Source organism: Bombina bombina, chromosome 4 (genome assembly GCF_027579735.1).
Source record: "Bombina bombina isolate aBomBom1 chromosome 4, aBomBom1.pri, whole genome shotgun sequence".
NCBI lineage: Eukaryota > Metazoa > Chordata > Amphibia > Anura > Bombinatoridae > Bombina > Bombina bombina.
The window spans coordinates 459262399-459283967 of NC_069502.1; the positions used below are offsets into that span (position 1 = coordinate 459262399).

General features: G+C 41.1%; 1 protein-coding gene across 3 annotated transcripts in view; it reads left to right on the forward strand.

Moving 5' to 3' along the window:
- Nucleotides 1-21569, forward strand: part of DVL3 (dishevelled segment polarity protein 3) — a 569022-nt gene that overhangs the window by 228508 nt on the left and 318945 nt on the right. For all 3 annotated transcript variants that reach the window (XM_053710326.1, XM_053710324.1, XM_053710325.1), the window contains exon 3: nucleotides 2783-2904. In XM_053710326.1, coding sequence (XP_053566301.1) covers nucleotides 2783-2904 — 122 coding nt within the window. The remainder of the gene's footprint in view (nucleotides 1-2782; nucleotides 2905-21569) is intronic.

The following is a 21569-nucleotide window of genomic DNA, read 5'->3' on the forward strand; positions in this document are numbered from 1 at the left end:
TATGCCTCTTATTTAGTCTCACTAGAAACACTATAATAGGATATTATCCCTTATTCAATTTACTTTTTAACCAGAGAAAAACTTACATTCTAAAATGACTAAAATGGGAAGATTTTCATTCCCAGAAATCATTGGAAAAATGGCCCGTTGATTTGATGAAAGGGTCTGTATTTACTATTATTTCAAACCTCAAAGAAAACTACATTAAAGGGAAATGAAACCCAAATTTTTTCTTTCATGATTTAGAAAGAGCATGCAATTTTAAACAAGTTTCTAATTTACTTCTATTATTTAATTTGCTCTAATCTCTTGATATACTTTTGTGAAAAGCATATCTAGATAGGCTCAGTAGCTGCTGATTGGTTGCTGCACAAATATGCCTCGCGTGATTGGCTCACTCATGTGCATTGCTATTTCTTTAACAAAGAATATCTAAAGAATGAAGCAAATTAGATAATAGAAGTAAATTTGAATGTTGTTTAAAATTGTTTTCTCTACTGGAATCATAAAATATTTTTTTTGGGTTTAGTGTCCATTTAAGGTTGCTTTCAGGTGGTACCTTAGTTCCCTCTATGCTATACTTGTTTAGAAATACAATCTATATTTTAGAGACTGTCTGGACAAAGGATCAATCTTCCCCATATGGTGGTTCTGTCCTAAGGTTAAACATCTTTGGGATCAAACATCTGATCTGTTAAGTAAAAATTTGAAAAATAATGCTTTCTCCTGGGCAAACTTTATCACACATTCCCTAGATAAGTATTTCTAAAGCATATAACAAGCTTATAGCTTTTATTAGCTTTTATTTGCACAGCAGTTAAAACTAGTGTTGCTAAATTTTGGAAATTTTCTGTCCTCAATTATGACATTATTTTAAATAAAATTAGTTTCTATTATCAGATGGCTGATATATTTCCTTTAATTTATTCGATAAAAGAGAATTGGCTTTAGCAATTTGGAAGGTTTTGTTCTCATGTGAAGATGGACAACATATGCTTAACAGAGCCAGTTTAAAGCCAACATTTATCCTAATGTATTTTATAGAAAGATACTAAATAGTAAAAGAAATTGAAAAAGGTAAAGATGGTAGATTGAGGGAATTGTTGAGAGTAGTTCCCTTTCTACAATATTTATAAGGCGGCCTTCTCCCGGGCGATATTGGTTATTCATTTAGAGGGTTTTTTATACTGTGTTTAGAAAATACAGTTTCTTTCAGATGTAGCTATAACTTACAAAGGTTTTAGTTGTAGGTTTCACATTTAGTAGTAAGGTTAGGGAACCAAAGGGGGTTTGTGACATTGAAGTCAAGTGTAGAATTATACACTGAATAAATCAAATAGCAAATGGAGTTAAATTACACTTTATTACCAATTATGCTTGAAAACAGACGTTACTAATGGGGGGTATTAATAAGGGTAGTAAGTCCAGGGTTAAGTAACCTCTACACTAAATGTGAATAATCCTTCCAGTACCCAAAATTCCCCCCATAGGTAATTAGACAAGTAAAAATAGGGCGGTATAGAAGGCAAATAGTTAGTAGCCTTAATTCTATAACACCCAAAATTTAAAAATTAGGGCTAGTGGACAGGGTGTAGCGTGTCTGGTCAGACAATCACATGGGATAGGGAAGTTAGCAAGATAGTAGTCTCATACATACAGGAGGTTTTGTTCATACAGGCATACATATATATGCGCTAGCTATGCGCTCAAAGGCGTCCTCCTACATGCGCACTGCTCTGATTAAACAGAGTCAGCCGATTGCTAGCTAGAATCCCTGTCAGATAAAGCTAACTCACATACAGTAATAAGTATTCAAAGATCTTAGCAACTGTTCAGTGGAGGTGTTGTGCTGGGTATAAACTGTCAGCTTATATTTCACTAGGTTAGATACAAGTAAATACATTTAATCAAAGTCAAAGTCAGGAGTTACTATGTAACTTAGCATATAGCGTAATAGCATATTGTGCTTTCAAAAATGACAAACTTGTTAACCTGGCATTAAAGCGTAAAAGCAATTGTGCTCACAAACAACAGTATAACAGCATTACCCCCCTATGGTCACAAATATAGTGCTAAGTATAAAGCGGTATTAAATTCAGAAACCGCTAATGATCATTAGAAATATGTGAGCATAGCGACCAGTTCGGTTAAGCCACGCTTGTAACACCACAGGCCACGCCCAGGTGGGATCTTTGAATACTTATTACTGTATGTGAGTCCAAAAATTGGACTAAAGGGGGAAAAAAATAAAAAACTGCAAAGGAAAGAAGATGGGGAGGAAGGAGGGAGAAGAAATTGTTACGAATCAAATTTCTGTCATTATTTTTGATGTTTTGCATAACCAACACAGTTATAATAATGCACATTTTACCTCTGTAATTACCTTGTATCTAAGCTTCTGCTGACTGCCCCCTTATTTCAGTTCTTTTGACAGACTTGCATTTTAGCCAATCAGTGCTCACTCCTAGGTCACTTCACGTGCATGCGCTCAATGTTATCTATATGAAACACATGAACTAATGCCCTCTTGTGGTCAAAATGTATTGAGATTAGAGGCAGTCTTCAAAGTCTAAAAGCAAAATTGGTGTTAAAAGTAAATTGGGAAGTTGTTTAAAATTACATGCCCTATTTAAATCATGAAATTTTCTTTTGGACTTGACTGTTTATTTAACTGCGGTCATACTGCTGTATAGACCAACTGACTGTTGAGAATTTCTGGGGATATACTATAACATGTGTTGAACTTCAGACTTATTCAGTTCCCTCCATTCTTTCTTTACAGCTTGTGTCTGCAGATGGGTCGCAATCGGATGCAGGCTCAGTTTGTGCTGATAATCTTTCAGATTTGCCTCCCCCAATTGAGAGGACTGGAGGAATTGGTGACTCACGCCCCCCTTCCTTTCAGTAAGTCTATACATTGATGTATATTGCTGACGCACACATGTATAGTATGAGTTTGATTCCTATTTCCTTTATAGGATACAAGATAATATGCAGTAAACACATTCGCAGTCTATATAAATATATACATACACACGAAGTAAACATTTTTTTTCTCTTCTAAACCTTACGTTATGACAAACAAGATTTTTTTTTTACTTCCTAACTGATAACCTATAGCAAGTGTGGCATATTTTTTGGAGTGTATAGAGGAAGGTCTTTATGTCTTACTGCTGAGATCGTATTCACCTTTCCAACTTGTCACAAAGATGGTGTGATGCATTGCGGATCCACTGCTTGGGTAGCCTGCTCTTAAAACCACACATAGACCCTGCTGTCTGGCAAGGTGCTATATATTGCTGAAACTGGTAGGGAGCTGTGTGAAGTACTGCCAGAGCATAGGTAGTGGAAAATTGTCCATTATGTTTTGTTACCTGTTGTCTTTTATGCTCTTAACAATGGACCAGTTTTTTACCAGCAGAAACAGTCTCACACCATCATACATCCACTTCTAAACTTGACTGTAGCGACAGTCTAATTCACCTGAGAGCATTCCCCATGCAAACACCACATCCAAATATGTCCATCTAAACAAAAGTGTAACATGATTTGTTTCTCTACAATGCCCTCTTACTTCAAATAAATAGCTGTTCCAGAGCCATGTACAAAGTTTCCAACCAAGTGTGTGGCAGAGGACACGTCTGACTTCTTCATCGATTAATGTAATCAGCTGATGTCTGTTATTCAAGAATACATTATTTAACACTGAGGCTAATTTTTTTTTGTAATCTTTATTAAACATTCACATGAGATTTGCTATTTAAATGAATTGCCTCTGCACACATACCATTTGCATATACATTTTCAAATCTTTTATGATACTATATATTTCATTCAAAAGTAATATTTTGGCAACTAATACCTGATACTAATTCTGTTAAAGTGATGGTAAATTTCAGACTAATATATTTTTCATTGCAACATTCTTAAAGTCTGCAAGTAAAACCACATTATTATATTTCTCCTGTTAAGTGTGGTCAGTCCACGGGTCATCATTACTTCTGGGATATTAACTCCTCCCCAACAGGAAGTGCAAGAGGATCACCCAGCAGAGCTGCTATATAGCTCCTCCCCTCTATGTCATACCCAGTCATTCTCTTGCACCCAACTAATAGATAGGATGTGTGAGAGGACTGTGGTGATTATACTTAGTTTTATACCTTCAATCAAAAGTTTGTTATTTTAAAACAGCACCGGAGTGTGTTGTTCCTTCTCAGGTAGAATTTGAAGAAGAATCTACCTGAGTTTTTTGGATGATTTTAGCCGGCGTAGTTAAGATCATCTTGCTGTTCTCGGCCATCTGAGGAGTGAGGTAAACTTCAGATCAGAGGACAGCGGGCAGGTTAACCTGCAAGGAGGTATGTAGCAGCATATTATTTTCTGAGAATGGAATTGACTGAGAAAATACTGCCATACCGATATAATGTAAGCTCAGCCTTAAATGCAGTAGTAGCAACTGGTATCAGGCTGTCATGTATGTATATTTACACTTCAGTATTCTGGGGAATGGCACTTCACTGGGATAATACTGTATGCATAAGACTTTAGCCTAACTTGCAGTGGGACTAGCAACAGGCTTCTAATGACATTACATTTATTTGATGTTAAACGTTTTTGCTGGCATGTTAAAATCGTTTAATTATCTGAGGTACTGGGTGAAAAATTGTTTGGGCACTGTTTTTTTCCACTTGGCGGTCTTTTTATTTAATTTAAGACAGTTTACTGATCTCCCTCACTGTTGTGTGTGAGGGGGAGGGGCCTATTTTGGCGCTTTTGCTACGCATCAGAAAATTCAGTCACAAGTCTGTTTTCTTCCCTGCATGATCCGGTTCGTCTCTACAGAGCTCAGGGGTCTTCAAAAGTTAGTTTGAGGGAGGTAATCACTCACAGCAGACCTGTGAGATTGTGCTTTGACTGTGATAAAAAACGTTTATTTCTTCTGTTAAGTGTGATCAGTCCACGGGTCATCATTACTTCTGGGATATTACTCCTCCCCAACAGGAAGTGCAAGAGGATTCACCCAGCAGGGCTGCATATAGCTCCTCCCCTCTACGTCACTCCCAGTCATTCTCTTGCACCCAACGACTAGATAGGATGTGTGAGAGGACTATGGTGATTATACTTAGTTTTATATCTTCAATCAAAAGTTTGTTATTTTAAAATAGCACCGGAGTGTGTTATTATCTCTCTGGCAGAGTTTGAAGAAGAATCTACCAGAGTTTTTGTTATGATTTTAGCCGGAGTAGTTAAGATCATATTGCTGTTTCTCGGCCATCTGAGGAGAGGTAAACTTCAGATCAGGGGACAGCGGGCAGATGAATCTGCATAGAGGTATGTAGCAGTTTTTATTTTCTGACAATGGAATTGATGAGAAAATCCTGCCATACCGATATAATGTCATGTATGTATACTTTACACTTCAGTATTCTGGGGAATGGTACTTCACTAGAATTACACTGTAAGAAATACATAAAGCTGTTTAATAACTAGAGATTATGTTTAACGTTTTTGCTGGAATGTAAAATCGTTTTCATTTAATGAGGTACTGAGTGAATAAATGTTTGGGCACTATTTTTCCACTTGGCAGTTGCTTAATCTGTTTTCTGACAGTTTCTGTTCTCCCTCACTGCTGTGTGTGAGGGGGAGGGGCCGTTTTTTGGCGCTTTTACTACGCATCAAATATTTCAGTCAGCAACTCATTGTATTCCCTGCATGATCCGGTTCATCTCTACAGAGCTCAGGGGTCTTCAAAACTTATTTTGAGGGAGGTAATTTCTCTCAGCAGAGCTGTGAGAATTATAGTTTGACTGAGATAAAAAACGTTTATTCTGTAATTTGTTTCCTGCTTTCAGAATTTGTTATCTTTGCTAATGGGATTAAACCTTTGCTAAAGTTGTGTTATTTACAAGGATTGAGGCTATAACTGTTTCAATTTATTAATTTTCAACTGTCATAGATCTTCTGTGATTCTTTGTCAGGTCTCCTGTCAGTCATTTCATAGCCCTTCCCACTTTGTCTTTAAGAGTATCCTGTTTCCTGTAAACAGGTGCTTAGTATTGAAACTGCTTCCTAGCAGGTGTATGTGCAGTTGTTTCTTAGGATACAAACCTAACATAATCTCCTTTCTCTAAGCCACTTGGACATCTGAACTAAGGATTAAAACTCCTCTCTACTACTGCAGTATTTATTGCCCCTGCAGTTTCTGAAGCTACATTGGACCGCAACATATTTCACAGCACACCTTCCTATTACAAAATCTTGTGCTCCCTTCTTGCCACAACTCCACTGGCACTTAGTGGTTGTTTCCTGAGTACAAGTCAACTAACCAGAAGAAAACCAAAGCAATTACAAAGAGGAAAACTGGATTGTAAAACCGGAACTTAGCCACACCCCCTTTTGTGACATCACTCTTTGTTCATTCAGCTTCAGTGCAGCCTACTCTGATTCAGTGTGTCAGCAGCCTGTCAGCAAGTCTGAAAAGGATTGTTTCCATCTCTACACTATCTGATACAAGGTAACACCTTGCCTGAACTAACTAACAGAGACTTTGTTTACTATAACACCAGAGCCTTTGTGTTGTTACATTGTGCCCAGTTTAACTTTAACCTTTAATAACTTTTCACTGAAAGTTAATCTGTATTCATCCACATTGAATACAGAAACTCAGGTGGAACAAACTCATTTTATGCAACACTGCAATTGAGATCCAAAACTATATTCATAATTGTAACAGAGTATACACAGAATATCACATAATACTAAGCACCAAACAGTGAAATGGATCCAGCAGAGCTGCCTCAGTATGTTTATTCACTTTCTCAACGTGTGGATCAACTTAATCAAGGGTTAAGGGAAATTCAGCTAGAAAATCAAACTTTGCATAAAATAATAAAGGATTCAATACAACAAAAATCAGGTCATACTGAAACTATCCCAGAACCATTAGTATCTCAACCAGATATGTTTCATGGTGACAGGAAGCTCTATAGACAGTTTAAAAATGCTTGCAATTTGTTTTTTGATTTAAGAAATAAAACATATAATACTGATAAAATAAAGGTATTAACGATAATATCCTTTTTACGTGGAAAACCCAGGGCATGGGCCGACCAATTCTATGAAAATGATGATCCTATTTTAAGCTCTCTTGATGAATTCTATGAAGCAATGGATGATCTGTATCAGGATAGCAACATCCAGAACACAGCTGAAACAAGAATGAGAGCATTAAAACAAGGAAAGAAAAATGCAGAAGAATACCTCACTGAATTTAAACATTACGCCACAGATTCACAGTGGAATTCAGTAGCGCTGAAAAATCAATTCAGGCTTGGGTTGTCTGATCCAATAAAAGACGAGCTAGCTCGCATTGAACCTCCCAAGACGCTAGAAGATTTAATGAAGTTAGTTGTGCAAATAGATAGGCGTCTCAGAGAGAGGAAGGCAGAACGTCAATCCTCAGAGTACACGCCGCGGCTACCTCGACTTCACTATTCAGAGTCTCCTAATCCCCAAGCAATATCAAAAAGTAATTCAGAAGCAATGGACATCGGGGTTATTCGAGGACCCCTGACGTCAGAAGAGAGGAGCCGTCGAAGAGCACAACAATTATGTATGTACTGTGCTAACCCTAATCACAGTGTGAAGGATTGCCCACTACTTATCCGTACAAAGAGAAGTAAATTTACTTATATACATTCTGTTATGCCTAAAGATCTAAAACCAACTTACTGTCATCTATCTCTATTTTTACAGTGGGACCAAAACCGAACAAGGATTGATGCAATAATAGATTCAGGAGCGACAGGAAACTACATAGATAGAACTTTCACTGTAAATAATAAAATTCCACTAGTGGTTAAGGAAACTCCTGTTGTAATTAGAGTTATTGATGGTACTACAATATCCACAGGTCCTATAACACACAGTACTATACCATTATTAGTTACAACTCACACTGGTCACACAGAGTATATTGTTTTCGATGTATTGCCTTCACCTTTGTTTCCCATTGTACTGGGCTTAGATTGGTTGCGGCTACACCAACCTGGCATAAACTGGAAAACTCTAGCTGTTGAACTAAACTCCACTTATTGTCAACAAACCTGTTACCCAAGGGATATACTAATACAAATTCCAGATCCTATTCCGACACTACCCCCTCAATATACTGATTTTCAGGACGTGTTCAGCAAAAAGATGGCAGAAACTTTACCACCTCATCGCAAGTACGATTGCCCAATTGAGTTAATACCAGGGTCATCCATACCGTTTGGACACCTATACCCACTCAGCCCGCCAGAGTTGGCACATTTGAAAGAATATCTTGAAGAAAATCTGAGGAAAGGATTTATCAGACCGTCTACCTCACCCGCGGGAGCGGGAATGTTCTTCGTAAGGAACAAGGACTCGTCTTTAAGACCTATCATAGACTATCGAGAACTCAATAAAAGAACAATCAAAAACAGGTATCCGCTACCTTTGATACCGGAACTCATAGAACGCCTACAAGATGCTAAAATATTCACAAAGCTCGATCTACGTGGCGCATATAATTTAATCCGCATACGAGAAGGGGATGAGTGGCTGACGGCATTTAGAACCAGATACGGTTTATTCGAGTATCTGGTAATGCCGTTTGGTTTATGTAATGCGCCAGCCACTTTCCAGCATTTTATCAATGAAATATTCAGAGATCTACTTGATGTATGCATTGTCATTTATCTTGATGACATCCTTATATATTCAGACACTATGGAGCAACATGTTAAAGATGTCAGGAAGGTTTTGACAAGACTTCGATCTCATCAATTATACGCTAAGCCAGAGAAGTGTTTGTTCCATACTAAGGAGGTGTCATTTCTTGGATACCATATCAGTCCAACTGGGATCCAAATGCAAGACAACAAAGTCCAGACAGTCTTAGAATGGAAAGAACCCGCTACTAAAAAAGAATTGCAACGTTTTTTGGGATTTGCAAACTATTACAGAAAATTTATAAAAAACTACTCCAAGATTGCAAGACCTCTCACACAACTTATCAGCTCGAATACTCCGTTCCGTTGGACACCTAGCGCTGCCGAAACATTTTCATACCTAAAACATTGTTTTACATCTGCACCTATATTACGTTTTCCAAACCCAAAGCTGCAGTATATCCTAGAAGTGGATTCATCTGACTTTGCAGTTGGTGCAGTACTCTCGCAAAGAGAAACGATAGATTCCCCCATTCATCCAGTCTCTTTTTATTCTAAGGTGATGACTGCTGCTGAGATGAATTACTCCATTGGAGACAAGGAGCTTTTGGCAATAAGAAACTCCTTGGAACACTGGAGACACCTGCTTGAGGGGACTTCTACTCCAATACTCATATACACAGACCACAGAAATTTAGAGTTTCTTCAAAAAAACAAAACACTATCTGCAAGACAGGTTCGATGGAGCCTTTACTTCTCACGTTTTGATTTTCATATCATGTATCGACCAGCCAGTAAGAATGGCAAAGCCGATGCTTTGTCAAGAAAGGATGCCAAACCAACACAAAGCACAAATCCATCTTTTATCATTCCAGCAGAACGTTTTATCCATCTGTCAACACAACAGGATTTCATAACATCTTTACGCAAAGCACTTACCAATGACAAAGAGATTCCACATTCTTTGGTAACAAAGCATACCAATGGATTATATTATCATGGTGAACAACTTTACCTACCTGACATATTAGTTGAACCTATACTTAAAATGTACCATGATTCTCCCATCTCTGGTCATCTCGGAGTGAATAAAACTATAGCAATCATAGCAAGACAGTTTTGGTGGCCAGCTATGAGGAGGTCCATTACAGAATATGTAGACACCTGTCATGTATGTGTTACTACCAAACCAGAAAGACAGAAACCTTATGGACTCTTAATGCCTATCGCTCCATCTACCAAACCTTGGGAACATATCGGAATGGATTTTATTGTCGACTTACCTCCTTCTGGCAAACAGAACACCATTCTGGTAGTCATAGATCTCTTTACGAAGATGGGTCACTTTATACCCTTCCACAAATTACCTACATCTACAGAAACTGCAGATTTATTCATGAAACATGTTGTCAAATATCACGGGATCCCACGTAGAATCACCACTGATCGTGGAACTCAATTCACCTCTCAATTTTGGAGAAAATTGTGTGACAAACTCCAAATAGACCATAGATATTCCACTTCATTCCATCCTTAGACCAATGGCCAAACTGAGAAACTTAATCAATGGCTTGAACAGTACATTCGCTGCTATTGTTCTCAACATCAACAAGATTGGCTCCAACACATTCATCTAGCAGAATTCGCTTATAACAATAATACCAATTCTTCAACTAAATTATCTCCGTTCTTTGCGAATTATGGATATCATCCTCAAATACTACTGACTGATTCACTTCCATCACCTTCACCATTGGTCGATGAGTTCCATAATTCACTACTTGAAATATTCAAACAAATCCGACACAACATAATTGCTGCACAAGAGACCCAAAAACGATACTATGATCTGCGTAGAAGACCATCACCAAACTATCAGGTTGGAGATCTTGTTTGGTTATCCACCAAGAATTTAAAAATACAAGTACCCAGTAAAAAACTTGGTAGTCTGTTTATTGGACCCTTTCCTATTGCCAAGGTCGTTAACCAGAATGCAGTCACTTTGACATTGCCTCCATCATCAAAACTTCATCCAACCTTTCATGTATCACTACTGAAACCGGCAAAACCAACTAGAGTATCTACTCCAAATGCTTCATCTACTTCAGTTCCTTCCGATTTGCTGGAGTATGAAGTTGAAAGTCTAGTGGATTCTAGGATTTCCAGGGGCGAACTCCAGTATTTGGTGCGCTGGAAGAACTACACAGATGAAGATGACACCTGGGAACCCTCCTCTAATCTTTCCGCTCCTAAGTTGGTGGCACAATTCCATAGGCGAAATCCGGATCGTCCCCGACCTCAAGCTGTGGGACAGCTTGCTTAGGTGGGGGGTCATGTCAGGTCTCCTGTCAGTCATTTCATAGCCCTTCCCACTTTGTCTTTAAGAGTATCCTGTTTCCTGTAAACAGGTGCTTAGTATTGAAACTGCTTCCTAGCAGGTGTATGTGCAGTTGTTTCTTAGGATACAAACCTAACATAATCTCCTTTCTCTAAGCCACTTGGACATCTGAACTAAGGATTAAAACTCCTCTCTACTACTGCAGTATTTATTGCCCCTGCAGTTTCTGAAGCTACATTGGACCGCAACATATTTCACAGCACACCTTCCTATTACAAAATCTTGTGCTCCCTTCTTGCCACAACTCCACTGGCACTTAGTGGTTGTTTCCTGAGTACAAGTCAACTAACCAGAAGAAAACCAAAGCAATTACAAAGAGGAAAACTGGATTGTAAAACCGGAACTTAGCCACACCCCCTTTTGTGACATCACTCTCTGTTCATTCAGCTTCAGTGCAGCCTACTCTGATTCAGTGTGTCAGCAGCCTGTCAGCAAGTCTGAAAAGGATTGTTTCCATCTCTACACTATCTGATACAAGGTAACACCTTGCCTGAACTAACTAACAGAGACTTTGTTTACTATAACACCAGAGCCTTTGTGTTGTTACATTGTGCCCAGTTTAACTTTAACCTTTAATAACTTTTCACTGAAAGTTAATCTGTATTCATCCACATTGAATACAGAAACTCAGGTGGAACAAACTCATTTTATGCAACACTGCAATTGAGATCCAAAACTATATTCATAATTGTAACAGAGTATACACAGAATATCACATTCTTAAAGGCACAGTACGTTTTAATATTATTCTAATTGAATTGTATTTCCAAGTTACAAGTTTATTTGCTAGTGTGTTAAACATGTCTGATTCAGAGGATGATACCTGTGTCATTTGTTGCAATGCCAAAATGGAGCCCAATAGAAATTTATGTACTAACTGTATTGATGCTACTTTAAATAAAAGTCAATCTGTACAAATTGAACAAATTTCACCAAACAACGAGGGGAGAGTTATGCCGACTAACTCGCCTCACGTGTCAGTACCTACATCTCCCGCTCAGAGGGAGGTGCGTGATATTGTAGCGCCGAGTACATCTGGGCGGCCATTACAAATCACATTACAGGATATGGCTACTGTTATGACTGAGGTTTTGGCTAAATTACCAGAGCTAAGAGGTAAGCGTGATCACTCTGGGGTGAGAACAGAGTGCGCTGATAATATTAGGGCCATGTCAGACACTGCGTCACAGGTGGCAGAACATGAGGACGGAGAGCTTCATTCTGTGGGTGACGGTTCTGATCCAAACAGACTGGATTCAGATATTTCAAATTTTAAATTTAAACTGGAAAACCTCCGTGTATTACTAGGGGAGGTGTTAGCGGCTCTGAATGATTGTAACACAGTTGCAATACCAGAGAAAATGTGTAGGTTGGATAAATATTTTGCGGTACCGACGAGTACTGAGGTTTTTCCTATACCTAAGAGACTTACTGAAATTGTTACTAAGGAGTGGGATAGACCCAGTGTGTCGTTCTCACCCCCTCCGATATTTAGAAAAATGTTTCCAATAGACGCCACCACAAGGGACTTATGGCAAACGGTCCCTAAGGTGGAGGGAGCAGTTTCTACCTTAGCTAAGCGTACCACTATCCCGGTGGAGGATAGCTGTGCTTTTTCAGATCCAATGGATAAAAAATTAGAGGGTTACCTTAAGAAAATGTTTGTTCAACAAGGTTTTATATTGCAACCCCTTGCATGCATTGCGCCGATCACGGCTGCAGCGGCATTCTGGATTGAGTCTCTGGAAGAGAACATTGGTTCAGCTACTCTGGACGACATTACGGACAGGCTTAGAGTCCTTAAACTAGCTAATTCATTCATTTCGGAGGCCGTAGTACATCTTACTAAACTTACGGCGAAGAATTCAGGATTCGCCATTCAGGCACGCAGGGCGCTGTGGCTAAAATCCTGGTCAGCTGATGTTACTTCTAAGTCTAAATTGCTTAATATACCTTTCAAAGGGCAGACCTTATTCGGGCCCGGGTTGAAAGAGATTATCGCTGACATTACAGGAGGTAAAGGCCATGCCCTGCCTCAGGACAAAGCCAAAGCCAAGACTAGACAGTCTAATTTTCGTTCCTTTCGTAATTTCAAAGCAGGAGCAGCATCAACTTCCTCTGCACCAAAACAGGAAGGAGCTGTTGCTCGCTACAGACAAGGCTGGAAACCTAACCAGTCCTGGAACAAGGGCAAGCAGACTAGGAAACCTGCTGCTGCCCCTAAAACAGCATGAATTGAGGGCCCCCGATCCGGGATCGGATCTAGTGGGGGGCAGACTTTCTCTCTTCGCCCAGGCTTGGGCAAGAGATGTTCAGGATCCCTGGGCGCTAGAGATCATATCTCAGGGATACCTTCTGGACTTCAAATACTCTCCTACAAGAGAGAGATTTCATCTGTCAAGATTGTCAACAATCCAGACAAAGAAAGAGGCGTTTCTACGCTGCGTACAAGAGCTCTTGTTAATGGGAGTAATCCATCCAGTTCCACGATCGGAACAGGGACAGGGGTTTTACTCAAATCTGTTTGTGGTTCCCAAAAAAGAGGGAACTTTCAGACCAATCCTGGACTTAAAGATCCTAAACAAATTCCTAAGAGTTCCATCGTTCAAGATGGAGACTATTCGGACAATTTTACCTATGATCCAAGACGGTCAGTACATGACCACTGTAGATTTAAAAGATGCTTACCTTCACATACCGATTCACAAAGATCATTATCGGTACCTAAGGTTTGCCTTCCTAGACAGGCATTACCAGTTTGTGGCTCTTCCATTCGGATTGGCTACAGCTCCAAGAATCTTCACAAAGGTTCTGGGTGCTCTTCTGGCGGTACTAAGACCGCGGGGAATCTCGGTAGCTCCATACCTAGACGACATTCTGATACAAGCTTCAAGCTTTCAAACTGCCAAGTCTCATACAGAGTTAGTGCTGGCATTTCTAAGGTCACATGGATGGAAGGTGAACGAAAAGAAAAGTTCACTCGTTCCACTCACAAGAGTTCCCTTCCTGGGGACTCTTATAGATTCTGTAGAAATGAAGATTTACCTGACAGAGGACAGGCTAACAAGACTTCAAAGTGCTTGCCGCACCCTTCATTCCATTCAACACCCGTCAGTGGCTCAATGCATGGAGGTAATCGGCTTAATGGTAGCGGCAATGGACATAGTACCCTTTGCACGCTTACACCTCAGACCACTGCAATTGTGCATGCTAAGTCAGTGGAATGGGGATTACTCAGACTTATCCCCTTCTCTGAATCTGGATCAAGAGACCAGAAATTCTCTTCTATGGTGGCTTTCTCGGCCACATCTGTCCAGGGGGATGCCATTCAGCAGACCAGACTGGACAATTGTAACAACAGACGCCAGCCTTCTAGGTTGGGGTGCCGGTCTGGAATTCTCTGAAGGCTCAGGGACAATGGAGTCAGGAGGAGAGTCTCCTGCCAATAAACATTCTGGAATTGAGAGCAGTTCTCAATGCCCTCCTGGCTTGGCCCCAGTTGACAACTCGGGGGTTCATCAGGTTTCAGTCGGACAACATCACGACTGTAGCTTACATCAACCATCAGGGAGGGACAAGAAGCTCCCTAGCTATGATGGAAGTATCAAAGATAATTCGCTGGGCAGAGTCTCACTCTTGCCACCTGTCAGCAATCCACATCCCGGGAGTGGAGAACTGGGAGGCGGATTTCTTAAGTCGTCAGACTTTTCATCCGGGGGAGTGGGAACTTCATCCGGAGGTCTTTGCCCAAATACTTCGACGTTGGGGCAAACCAGAGATAGATCTCATGGCGTCTCGACAGAACGCCAAGCTTCCTCGTTACGGGTCCAGATCCAGGGATCCAGGAGCAGTCCTGATAGATGCTCTGACAGCACCTTGGGACTTCAGGATGGCTTACGTGTTTCCACCCTTCCCGTTACTTCCTCGATTGATTGCCAGAATCAAACAAGAGAGAGCATCAGTGATTCTAATAGCACCTGCGTGGCCACGCAGGACTTGGTATGCAGACCTGGTGGACATGTCATCCTGTCCACCTTGGTCTCTACCTCTGAAACAGGACCTTCTGATACAGGGTCCCTTCAAACATCAAAATCTAACTTCTCTGAAGCTGACTGCTTGGAAATTGAACGCTTGATTTTATCAAGACGTGGGTTTTCTGAGTCAGTTATTGATACCTTAATACAGGCTAGGAAACCTGTTACCAGAAAGATTTACCATAAGATATGGCGTAAATACCTATATTGGTGTGAATCCAAAGGTTACTCTTGGAGTAAGGTTAGGATTCCTAGGATATTGTCTTTTCTACAAGAAGGTTTAGAAAAGGGTTTATCTGCTAGTTCATTAAAGGGACAGATCTCAGCTCTGTCCATTCTGTTACACAAACGTCTGTCAGAAGTTCCTGACGTCCAGGCTTTTTGTCAGGCTTTGGCCAGGATTAAGCCTGTGTTTAAAACTGTTGCTCCACCATGGAGTTTAAACCTTGTTCTTAATGTTTTACAGGGCGTTCCGTTTGAACCCCTTCATTCCATTGATATAAAGTTGTTATCTTGGAAAGTTCTATTTTTAATGGCTATTTCCTCGGCTCGAAGAGTCTCTGAATTATCAGCCTTACATTGTGATTCTCCTTATTTGATTTTTCATTCGGATAAGGTAGTCCTGCGTACTAAACCTGGGTTCTTACCTAAGGTAGTTACTAACAGGAATATCAATCAAGAGATTGTTGTTCCTTCTTTATGCCCAAATCCTTCTTCAAAGAAGGAACGTCTACTGCACAACCTGGATGTAGTCCGTGCTCTAAAATTTTACTTACAGGCAACTAAGGAATTTCGACAAACGTCTTCTCTGTTTGTCATTTACTCTGGGCAGAGGAGAGGTCAAAAAGCTTCCGCTACCTCTCTTTCTTTTTGGCTTCGTAGCATAATTCGTTTAGCTTATGAGACTGCTGGACAGCAGCCTCCTGAAAGAATTACAGCTCATTCTACTAGAGCTGTGGCTTCCACTTGGGCCTTCAAGAATGAGGCCTCTGTTGAACAGATTTGCAAGGCTGCAACTTGGTCTTCGCTTCATACTTTTTCCAAATTTTACAAATTTGACACTTTCGCTTCATCGGAGGCTATTTTTGGGAGAAAGGTTCTTCAGGCAGTGGTTCCTTCTGTATAAAGAGCCTGCCTATCCCTCCCGTCATCCGTGTACTTTTGCTTTGGTATTGGTATCCCAGAAGTAATGATGACCCGTGGACTGATCACACTTAACAGAAGAAAACATAATTTATGCTTACCTGATAAATTCCTTTCTTCTGTAGTGTGATCAGTCCACGGCCCGCCCTGTTTTTAAGGCAGGTAAATATTTTTTAATTTATACTCCAGTCACCACTTCACCCTTGGCTTTTCCTTTCTCGTTGGTCCTTGGTCGAATGACTGGGAGTGACGTAGAGGGGAGGAGCTATATGCAGCCCTGCTGGGTGAATCCTCTTGCACTTCCTGTTGGGGAGGAGTAATATCCCAGAAGTAATGATGACCCGTGGACTGATCACACTACAGAAGAAAGGAATTTATCAGGTAAGCATAAATTATGTTATTCTGTACATTTTAAAAAACGTTTATATTCTGTACATTTTTTCTGCTATTCAGGGTTAGTTATCCATTGCTAATGGGGGCAATCCTTTGCTAAAATTGTGTTTTACCGGAAAGAATTTGATGTTATAGTTTCTCCGGTTTATTATTACTCAACTGTCATAACTTTTTTTCTGTGCTTCTTAAAGGCACAGTACGTTTTTCATATTATTTGTAAATTGTTTTGAAAAGTATTTCCAAGTTGCTAGTTTAATTGCTAGTGTGTTAAACATGTCTGACTCAGAGGAATATCTCTGTGCTATATGTGCTAAAGCCAAAGTGGAGCCCAATAGAAATTTATGTACTAATTGCATTGATGCTACTTTAAATAAAAGTCAATCTGTACAAATTGAACATCATTCACCAAACAAAGAGGGGAGAGTTATGCCGACTAACTCGCCTCACGTGTCAGTACCTGCATCTCCCGCTCGGGAGGTGCGTGATATTGTAGCGCCGAGTACATCAGGGCGGCCATTACAAATCACATTACAGGATATGGCTAATGTTATGACTGAAGTTTTGTCTAAATTACCAGAACTTAGAGGTAAGCGTGATCACTCTGGGGTGAGAACAGAGTGCGCTGTTAATAATAGGGCCATGTCTGATACTGCGTCACAGTATGCAGAACATGAGGACGGAGAGCTTCAATCTGCAGGTGACGGTTCTGATCCCAATAGAATGGATTCAGACATTTCTAATTTTAAGTTTAAACTCGAAAACCTCTGTGTACTGTTAGGGGAGGTATTAGCAGCTCTGAATGATTGTAACACCGTTGCAATCTCAGAGAAATTATGTAGGCTGGATAGATACTATGCGGTACCGGCGAGTACTGACGTATTTCCTATACCTAAGAGGCTTACAGAGATAATTACTAAGGAGTGGGATAGGCCCGGTGTACCCTTTTCCCCCCCTCCTGTGTTTAGAAAAATGTTCCCAATAGACGCCACCACACGGGACTTATGGCAGACGGTCCCTAAGGTGGAGGGAGCGGTTTCTACTCTGGCTAAGCGTACCACTATCCCGGTGGAGGATAGCTGTGCCTTTTCAGATCCAATGGATAAAAAATTAGAGGGTTACCTTAAGAAAATGTTTGTTCAACAAGGTTTTATATTGCAACCCCTTGCATGTGTTGCGTCTGTCTCGGCCGCGGCCGCTTTTTGGTCCGAGTCCCTGGAAGAGACTCTTGACTCAATAACTATAGATGAGATTTCAAGCAAGCTTAAAACACTTAAGCTAGCTAATTCCTTTGTTTCAGATGCCGTAGTACATTTAACAAAACTTACGGCTAAGAATTCCGGATTCGCCATTCAGGCACGCAGAGCACTGTGGCTAAAATCCTGGTCAGCTGACGTTACTTCTAAATCTAAATTACTTAACATACCTTTCAAAGGGCAGACCTTATTCGGGCCCGGTTTGAAAGAAATTATCGCTGACATTACAGGAGGTAAAGGCCATGCCCTGCCTCAAGACAGAGCCAAACCTAAGGCTAGACAGTCTAATTTTCGTTCCTTTCGTAATTTCAAGGCAGGAGCAGCATCAACTTCCTCTGCTCCAAAGCAGGAAGGAGCTGTTGCTCGCTACAGACAAGGCTGGAGACCTAACCAATCCTGGAACAAGGGCAAGCAGGCCAGAAAACCTGCTGCTGCCCCTAAGACAGCATGAATCGAGGGCCCCCGATCCGGGAATGGATCTAGTGGGGGGCAGACTTTCTCTCTTCGCCCAGGCTTGGGCAAGAGATGTCCAGGATCCCTGGGCGTTAGAGATCATATCTCAGGGATATCTTCTGGACTTCAAATCCTCTCCCCCAAAAGGGAGATTTCATCTGTCAAGGTTGTCAACAAACCAAATAAAGAAAGAGGCGTTTCTACGCTGTGTACAAGATCTTTTTCTAATGGGAGTGATCCATCCGGTTCCGCGGTCGGAACATGGACAGGGGTTGTACTCAAATCTGTTTGTGGTTCCCAAAAAAGAGGGAACCTTCAGGCCAATCTTGGATTTAAAGATCCTAAACAAATTCCTAAGAGTTCCATCGTTCAAAATGGAAACTATTCGGACAATCCTACCCATGATCCAAAAGGGTCAGTACATGACCACAGTGGATTTAAAGGATGCTTACCTTCACATACCGATTCACAAAGATCATTACCGGTATCTAAGGTTTGCCTTCCTAGACAGGCATTACCAGTTTGTAGCTCTTCCATTCGGATTGGCTACGGCTCCAAGAATCTTCACAAAGGTTCTGGGTGCTCTTCTGGCGGTACTAAGACCGCGAGGAATTTCGGTAGCTCCGTACCTAGACGACATTCTGATACAAGCTTCAAGCTTTCAAACTGCCAAGTCTCATACAGAGTTAGTACTGGCATTTCTAAGGTCGCATGGATGGAAGGTGAACGAAAAGAAGAGTTCTCTCTTTCCACTCACAAGAGTTCCCTTCTTAGGGACTCTTATAGATTCTGTAGAAATGAAGATCTACCTGACAGAAGACAGGTTAACAAAGCTTCAAAATGCATGCCGTGTCCTTCATTCCATTCAACACCCGTCAGTGGCTCAATGCATGGAGGTGATCGGCTTAATGGTAGCGGCAATGGACATAGTACCCTTTGCACGCCTACATCTCTGACCGCTGCAATTGTGCATGCTAAGTCAGTGGAATGGGGATTACTCAGATTTGTCCCCTACTCTGAATCTGGATCAAGAGACCAGAAATTCTCTTCTATGGTGGCTTTCTCGGCCACATCTGTCCAGGGGGATGCCATTCAGCAGGCCAGATTGGACAATTGTAACAACAGACGCCAGCCTACTAGGCTGGGGCGCTGTCTGGAATTCTCTGAAGGCTCAGGGATCATGGACTCAGGAGGAGAGTCTCCTACCAATAAACATTCTGGAATTGAGAGCAGTTCTCAATGCCCTTCTTGCTTGGCCCCAGTTAACAACTCGGGGGTTCATCAGGTTTCAGTTGGACAACATCACGACTGTAGCTTACATCAACCATCAAGGAGGGACAAGAAGCTCCCTAGCGATGATGGAAGTATCAAAGATAATTCGCTGGGCAGAGTCTCACTCTTGCCACCTGTCAGCAATCCACATCCCGGGAGTGGAGAACTGGGAGGCGGATTTCCTAAGTCGTCAGACTTTTCATCCGGGGGAGTGGGAACTTCATCCGGAGGTCTTTGCCCAAATACTTCGACGTTGGGGCAAACCAGAGATAGATCTCATGGCGTCTCGACAGAACGCCAAGCTTCCTTGTTACGGGTCCAGATCCAAGGATCTGGGAGCGGTCCTGATAGATGCCTTGACAGCACCTTGGACCTTCGGGATGGCTTATGTGTTTCCACCCTTCCCGATGCTTCCTCGATTGATTGCCAGAATCAAACAGGAGAGAGCATCAGTGATTCTAATAGCGCCTGCGTGGCCACGCAGGACTTGGTATGCAGATCTAGTGGACATGTCATCCTGTCCACCCTGGTCTCTGCCTCTGAGACAGGACCTTCTGATTCAGGGTCCCTTCAAACATCAAAATCTAATTTCTCTGAAGCTGACTGCTTGGAAATTGAACGCTTGATTTTATCAAAACGTGGTTTTTCTGAGCCAGTAATTGATACCTTAATACAGGCTAGGAAGCCTGTTACCAGAAAGATTTACCATAAAATATGGCGTAAATTCTTATATTGGTGCGAATCCAAAAGTTACTCATGGAGTAAGGTTAGGATTCCTAGGATATTGTCTTTTCTACAAGAAGGTTTAGAAAAGGGTTTATCCGCTAGTTCCTTAAAGGGACAGATTTCAGCTCTGTCCATTCTTTTACACAAACGTCTGTCAGAGGTTCCAGACGTTCAGGCTTTTTGTCAGGCTTTGGCCAGGATTAAGCCTGTGTTTAAAACTGTTGCTCCACCATGGAGTTTGAACTTAGTTCTTAATGTTTTACAGGGTGTTCCGTTTGAACCCCTTCATTCCATTGATATCAAATTGTTATCTTGGAAAGTTCTGTTTTTAATGGCTATTTCCTCGGCTCGTAGAGTCTCTGAGTTATCTGCCTTACATTGTGATTCTCCTTATCTGATTTTTCATTCAGACAAGGTAGTTCTGCGTACTAAACCTGGGTTCTTACCTAAGGTGGTCACTAACAGGAACATCAATCAAGAGATTGTTGTTCCATCTTTGTGTCCTAATCCTTCTTCGAAGAAGGAACGTCTTCTACACAATTTAGATGTAGTCCGTGCCCTGAAATTTTATCTACAGGCAACTAAGGATTTTCGACAAACGTCTTCCCTGTTTGTCGTTTATTCTGGTCAGAGGAGAGGTCAAAAAGCTTCTGCTACCTCTCTCTCTTTTTGGCTTCGTAGCATAATACGTTTAGCTTATGAGACTGCTGGACAGCAGCCTCCTGAAAGGATTACAGCTCATTCTACTAGAGCTGTGGCTTCCACTTGGGCCTTTAAGAATGAGGCTTCTGTTGAACAGATTTGCAAGGCTGCAACTTGGTCTTCTCTTCATACTTTTTCCAAATTTTACAAATTTGACACTTTTGCTTCTTCGGAGGCTGTTTTTGGGAGAAAGGTTCTTCAGGCAGTGGTTCCTTCCGTATAAAGAGCCTGCCTGTCCCTCCCGTCATCCGTGTACTTTAGCTTTGGTATTGGTATCCCAGAAGTAATGATGACCCGTGGACTGACCACACTTAACAGGAGAAAACATAATTTATGCTTACCTGATAAATTCCTTTCTCCTGTAGTGTGGTCAGTCCACGGCCCGCCCTGTTTGTATGGCAGGTCAAAATTTTTTAAATTATACTCCAGTCACCACTGCACCCTTTGGCTTCTCCTTTCTCGTTGGTTCTCGGTCGAATGACTGGGTGTGACGTAGAGG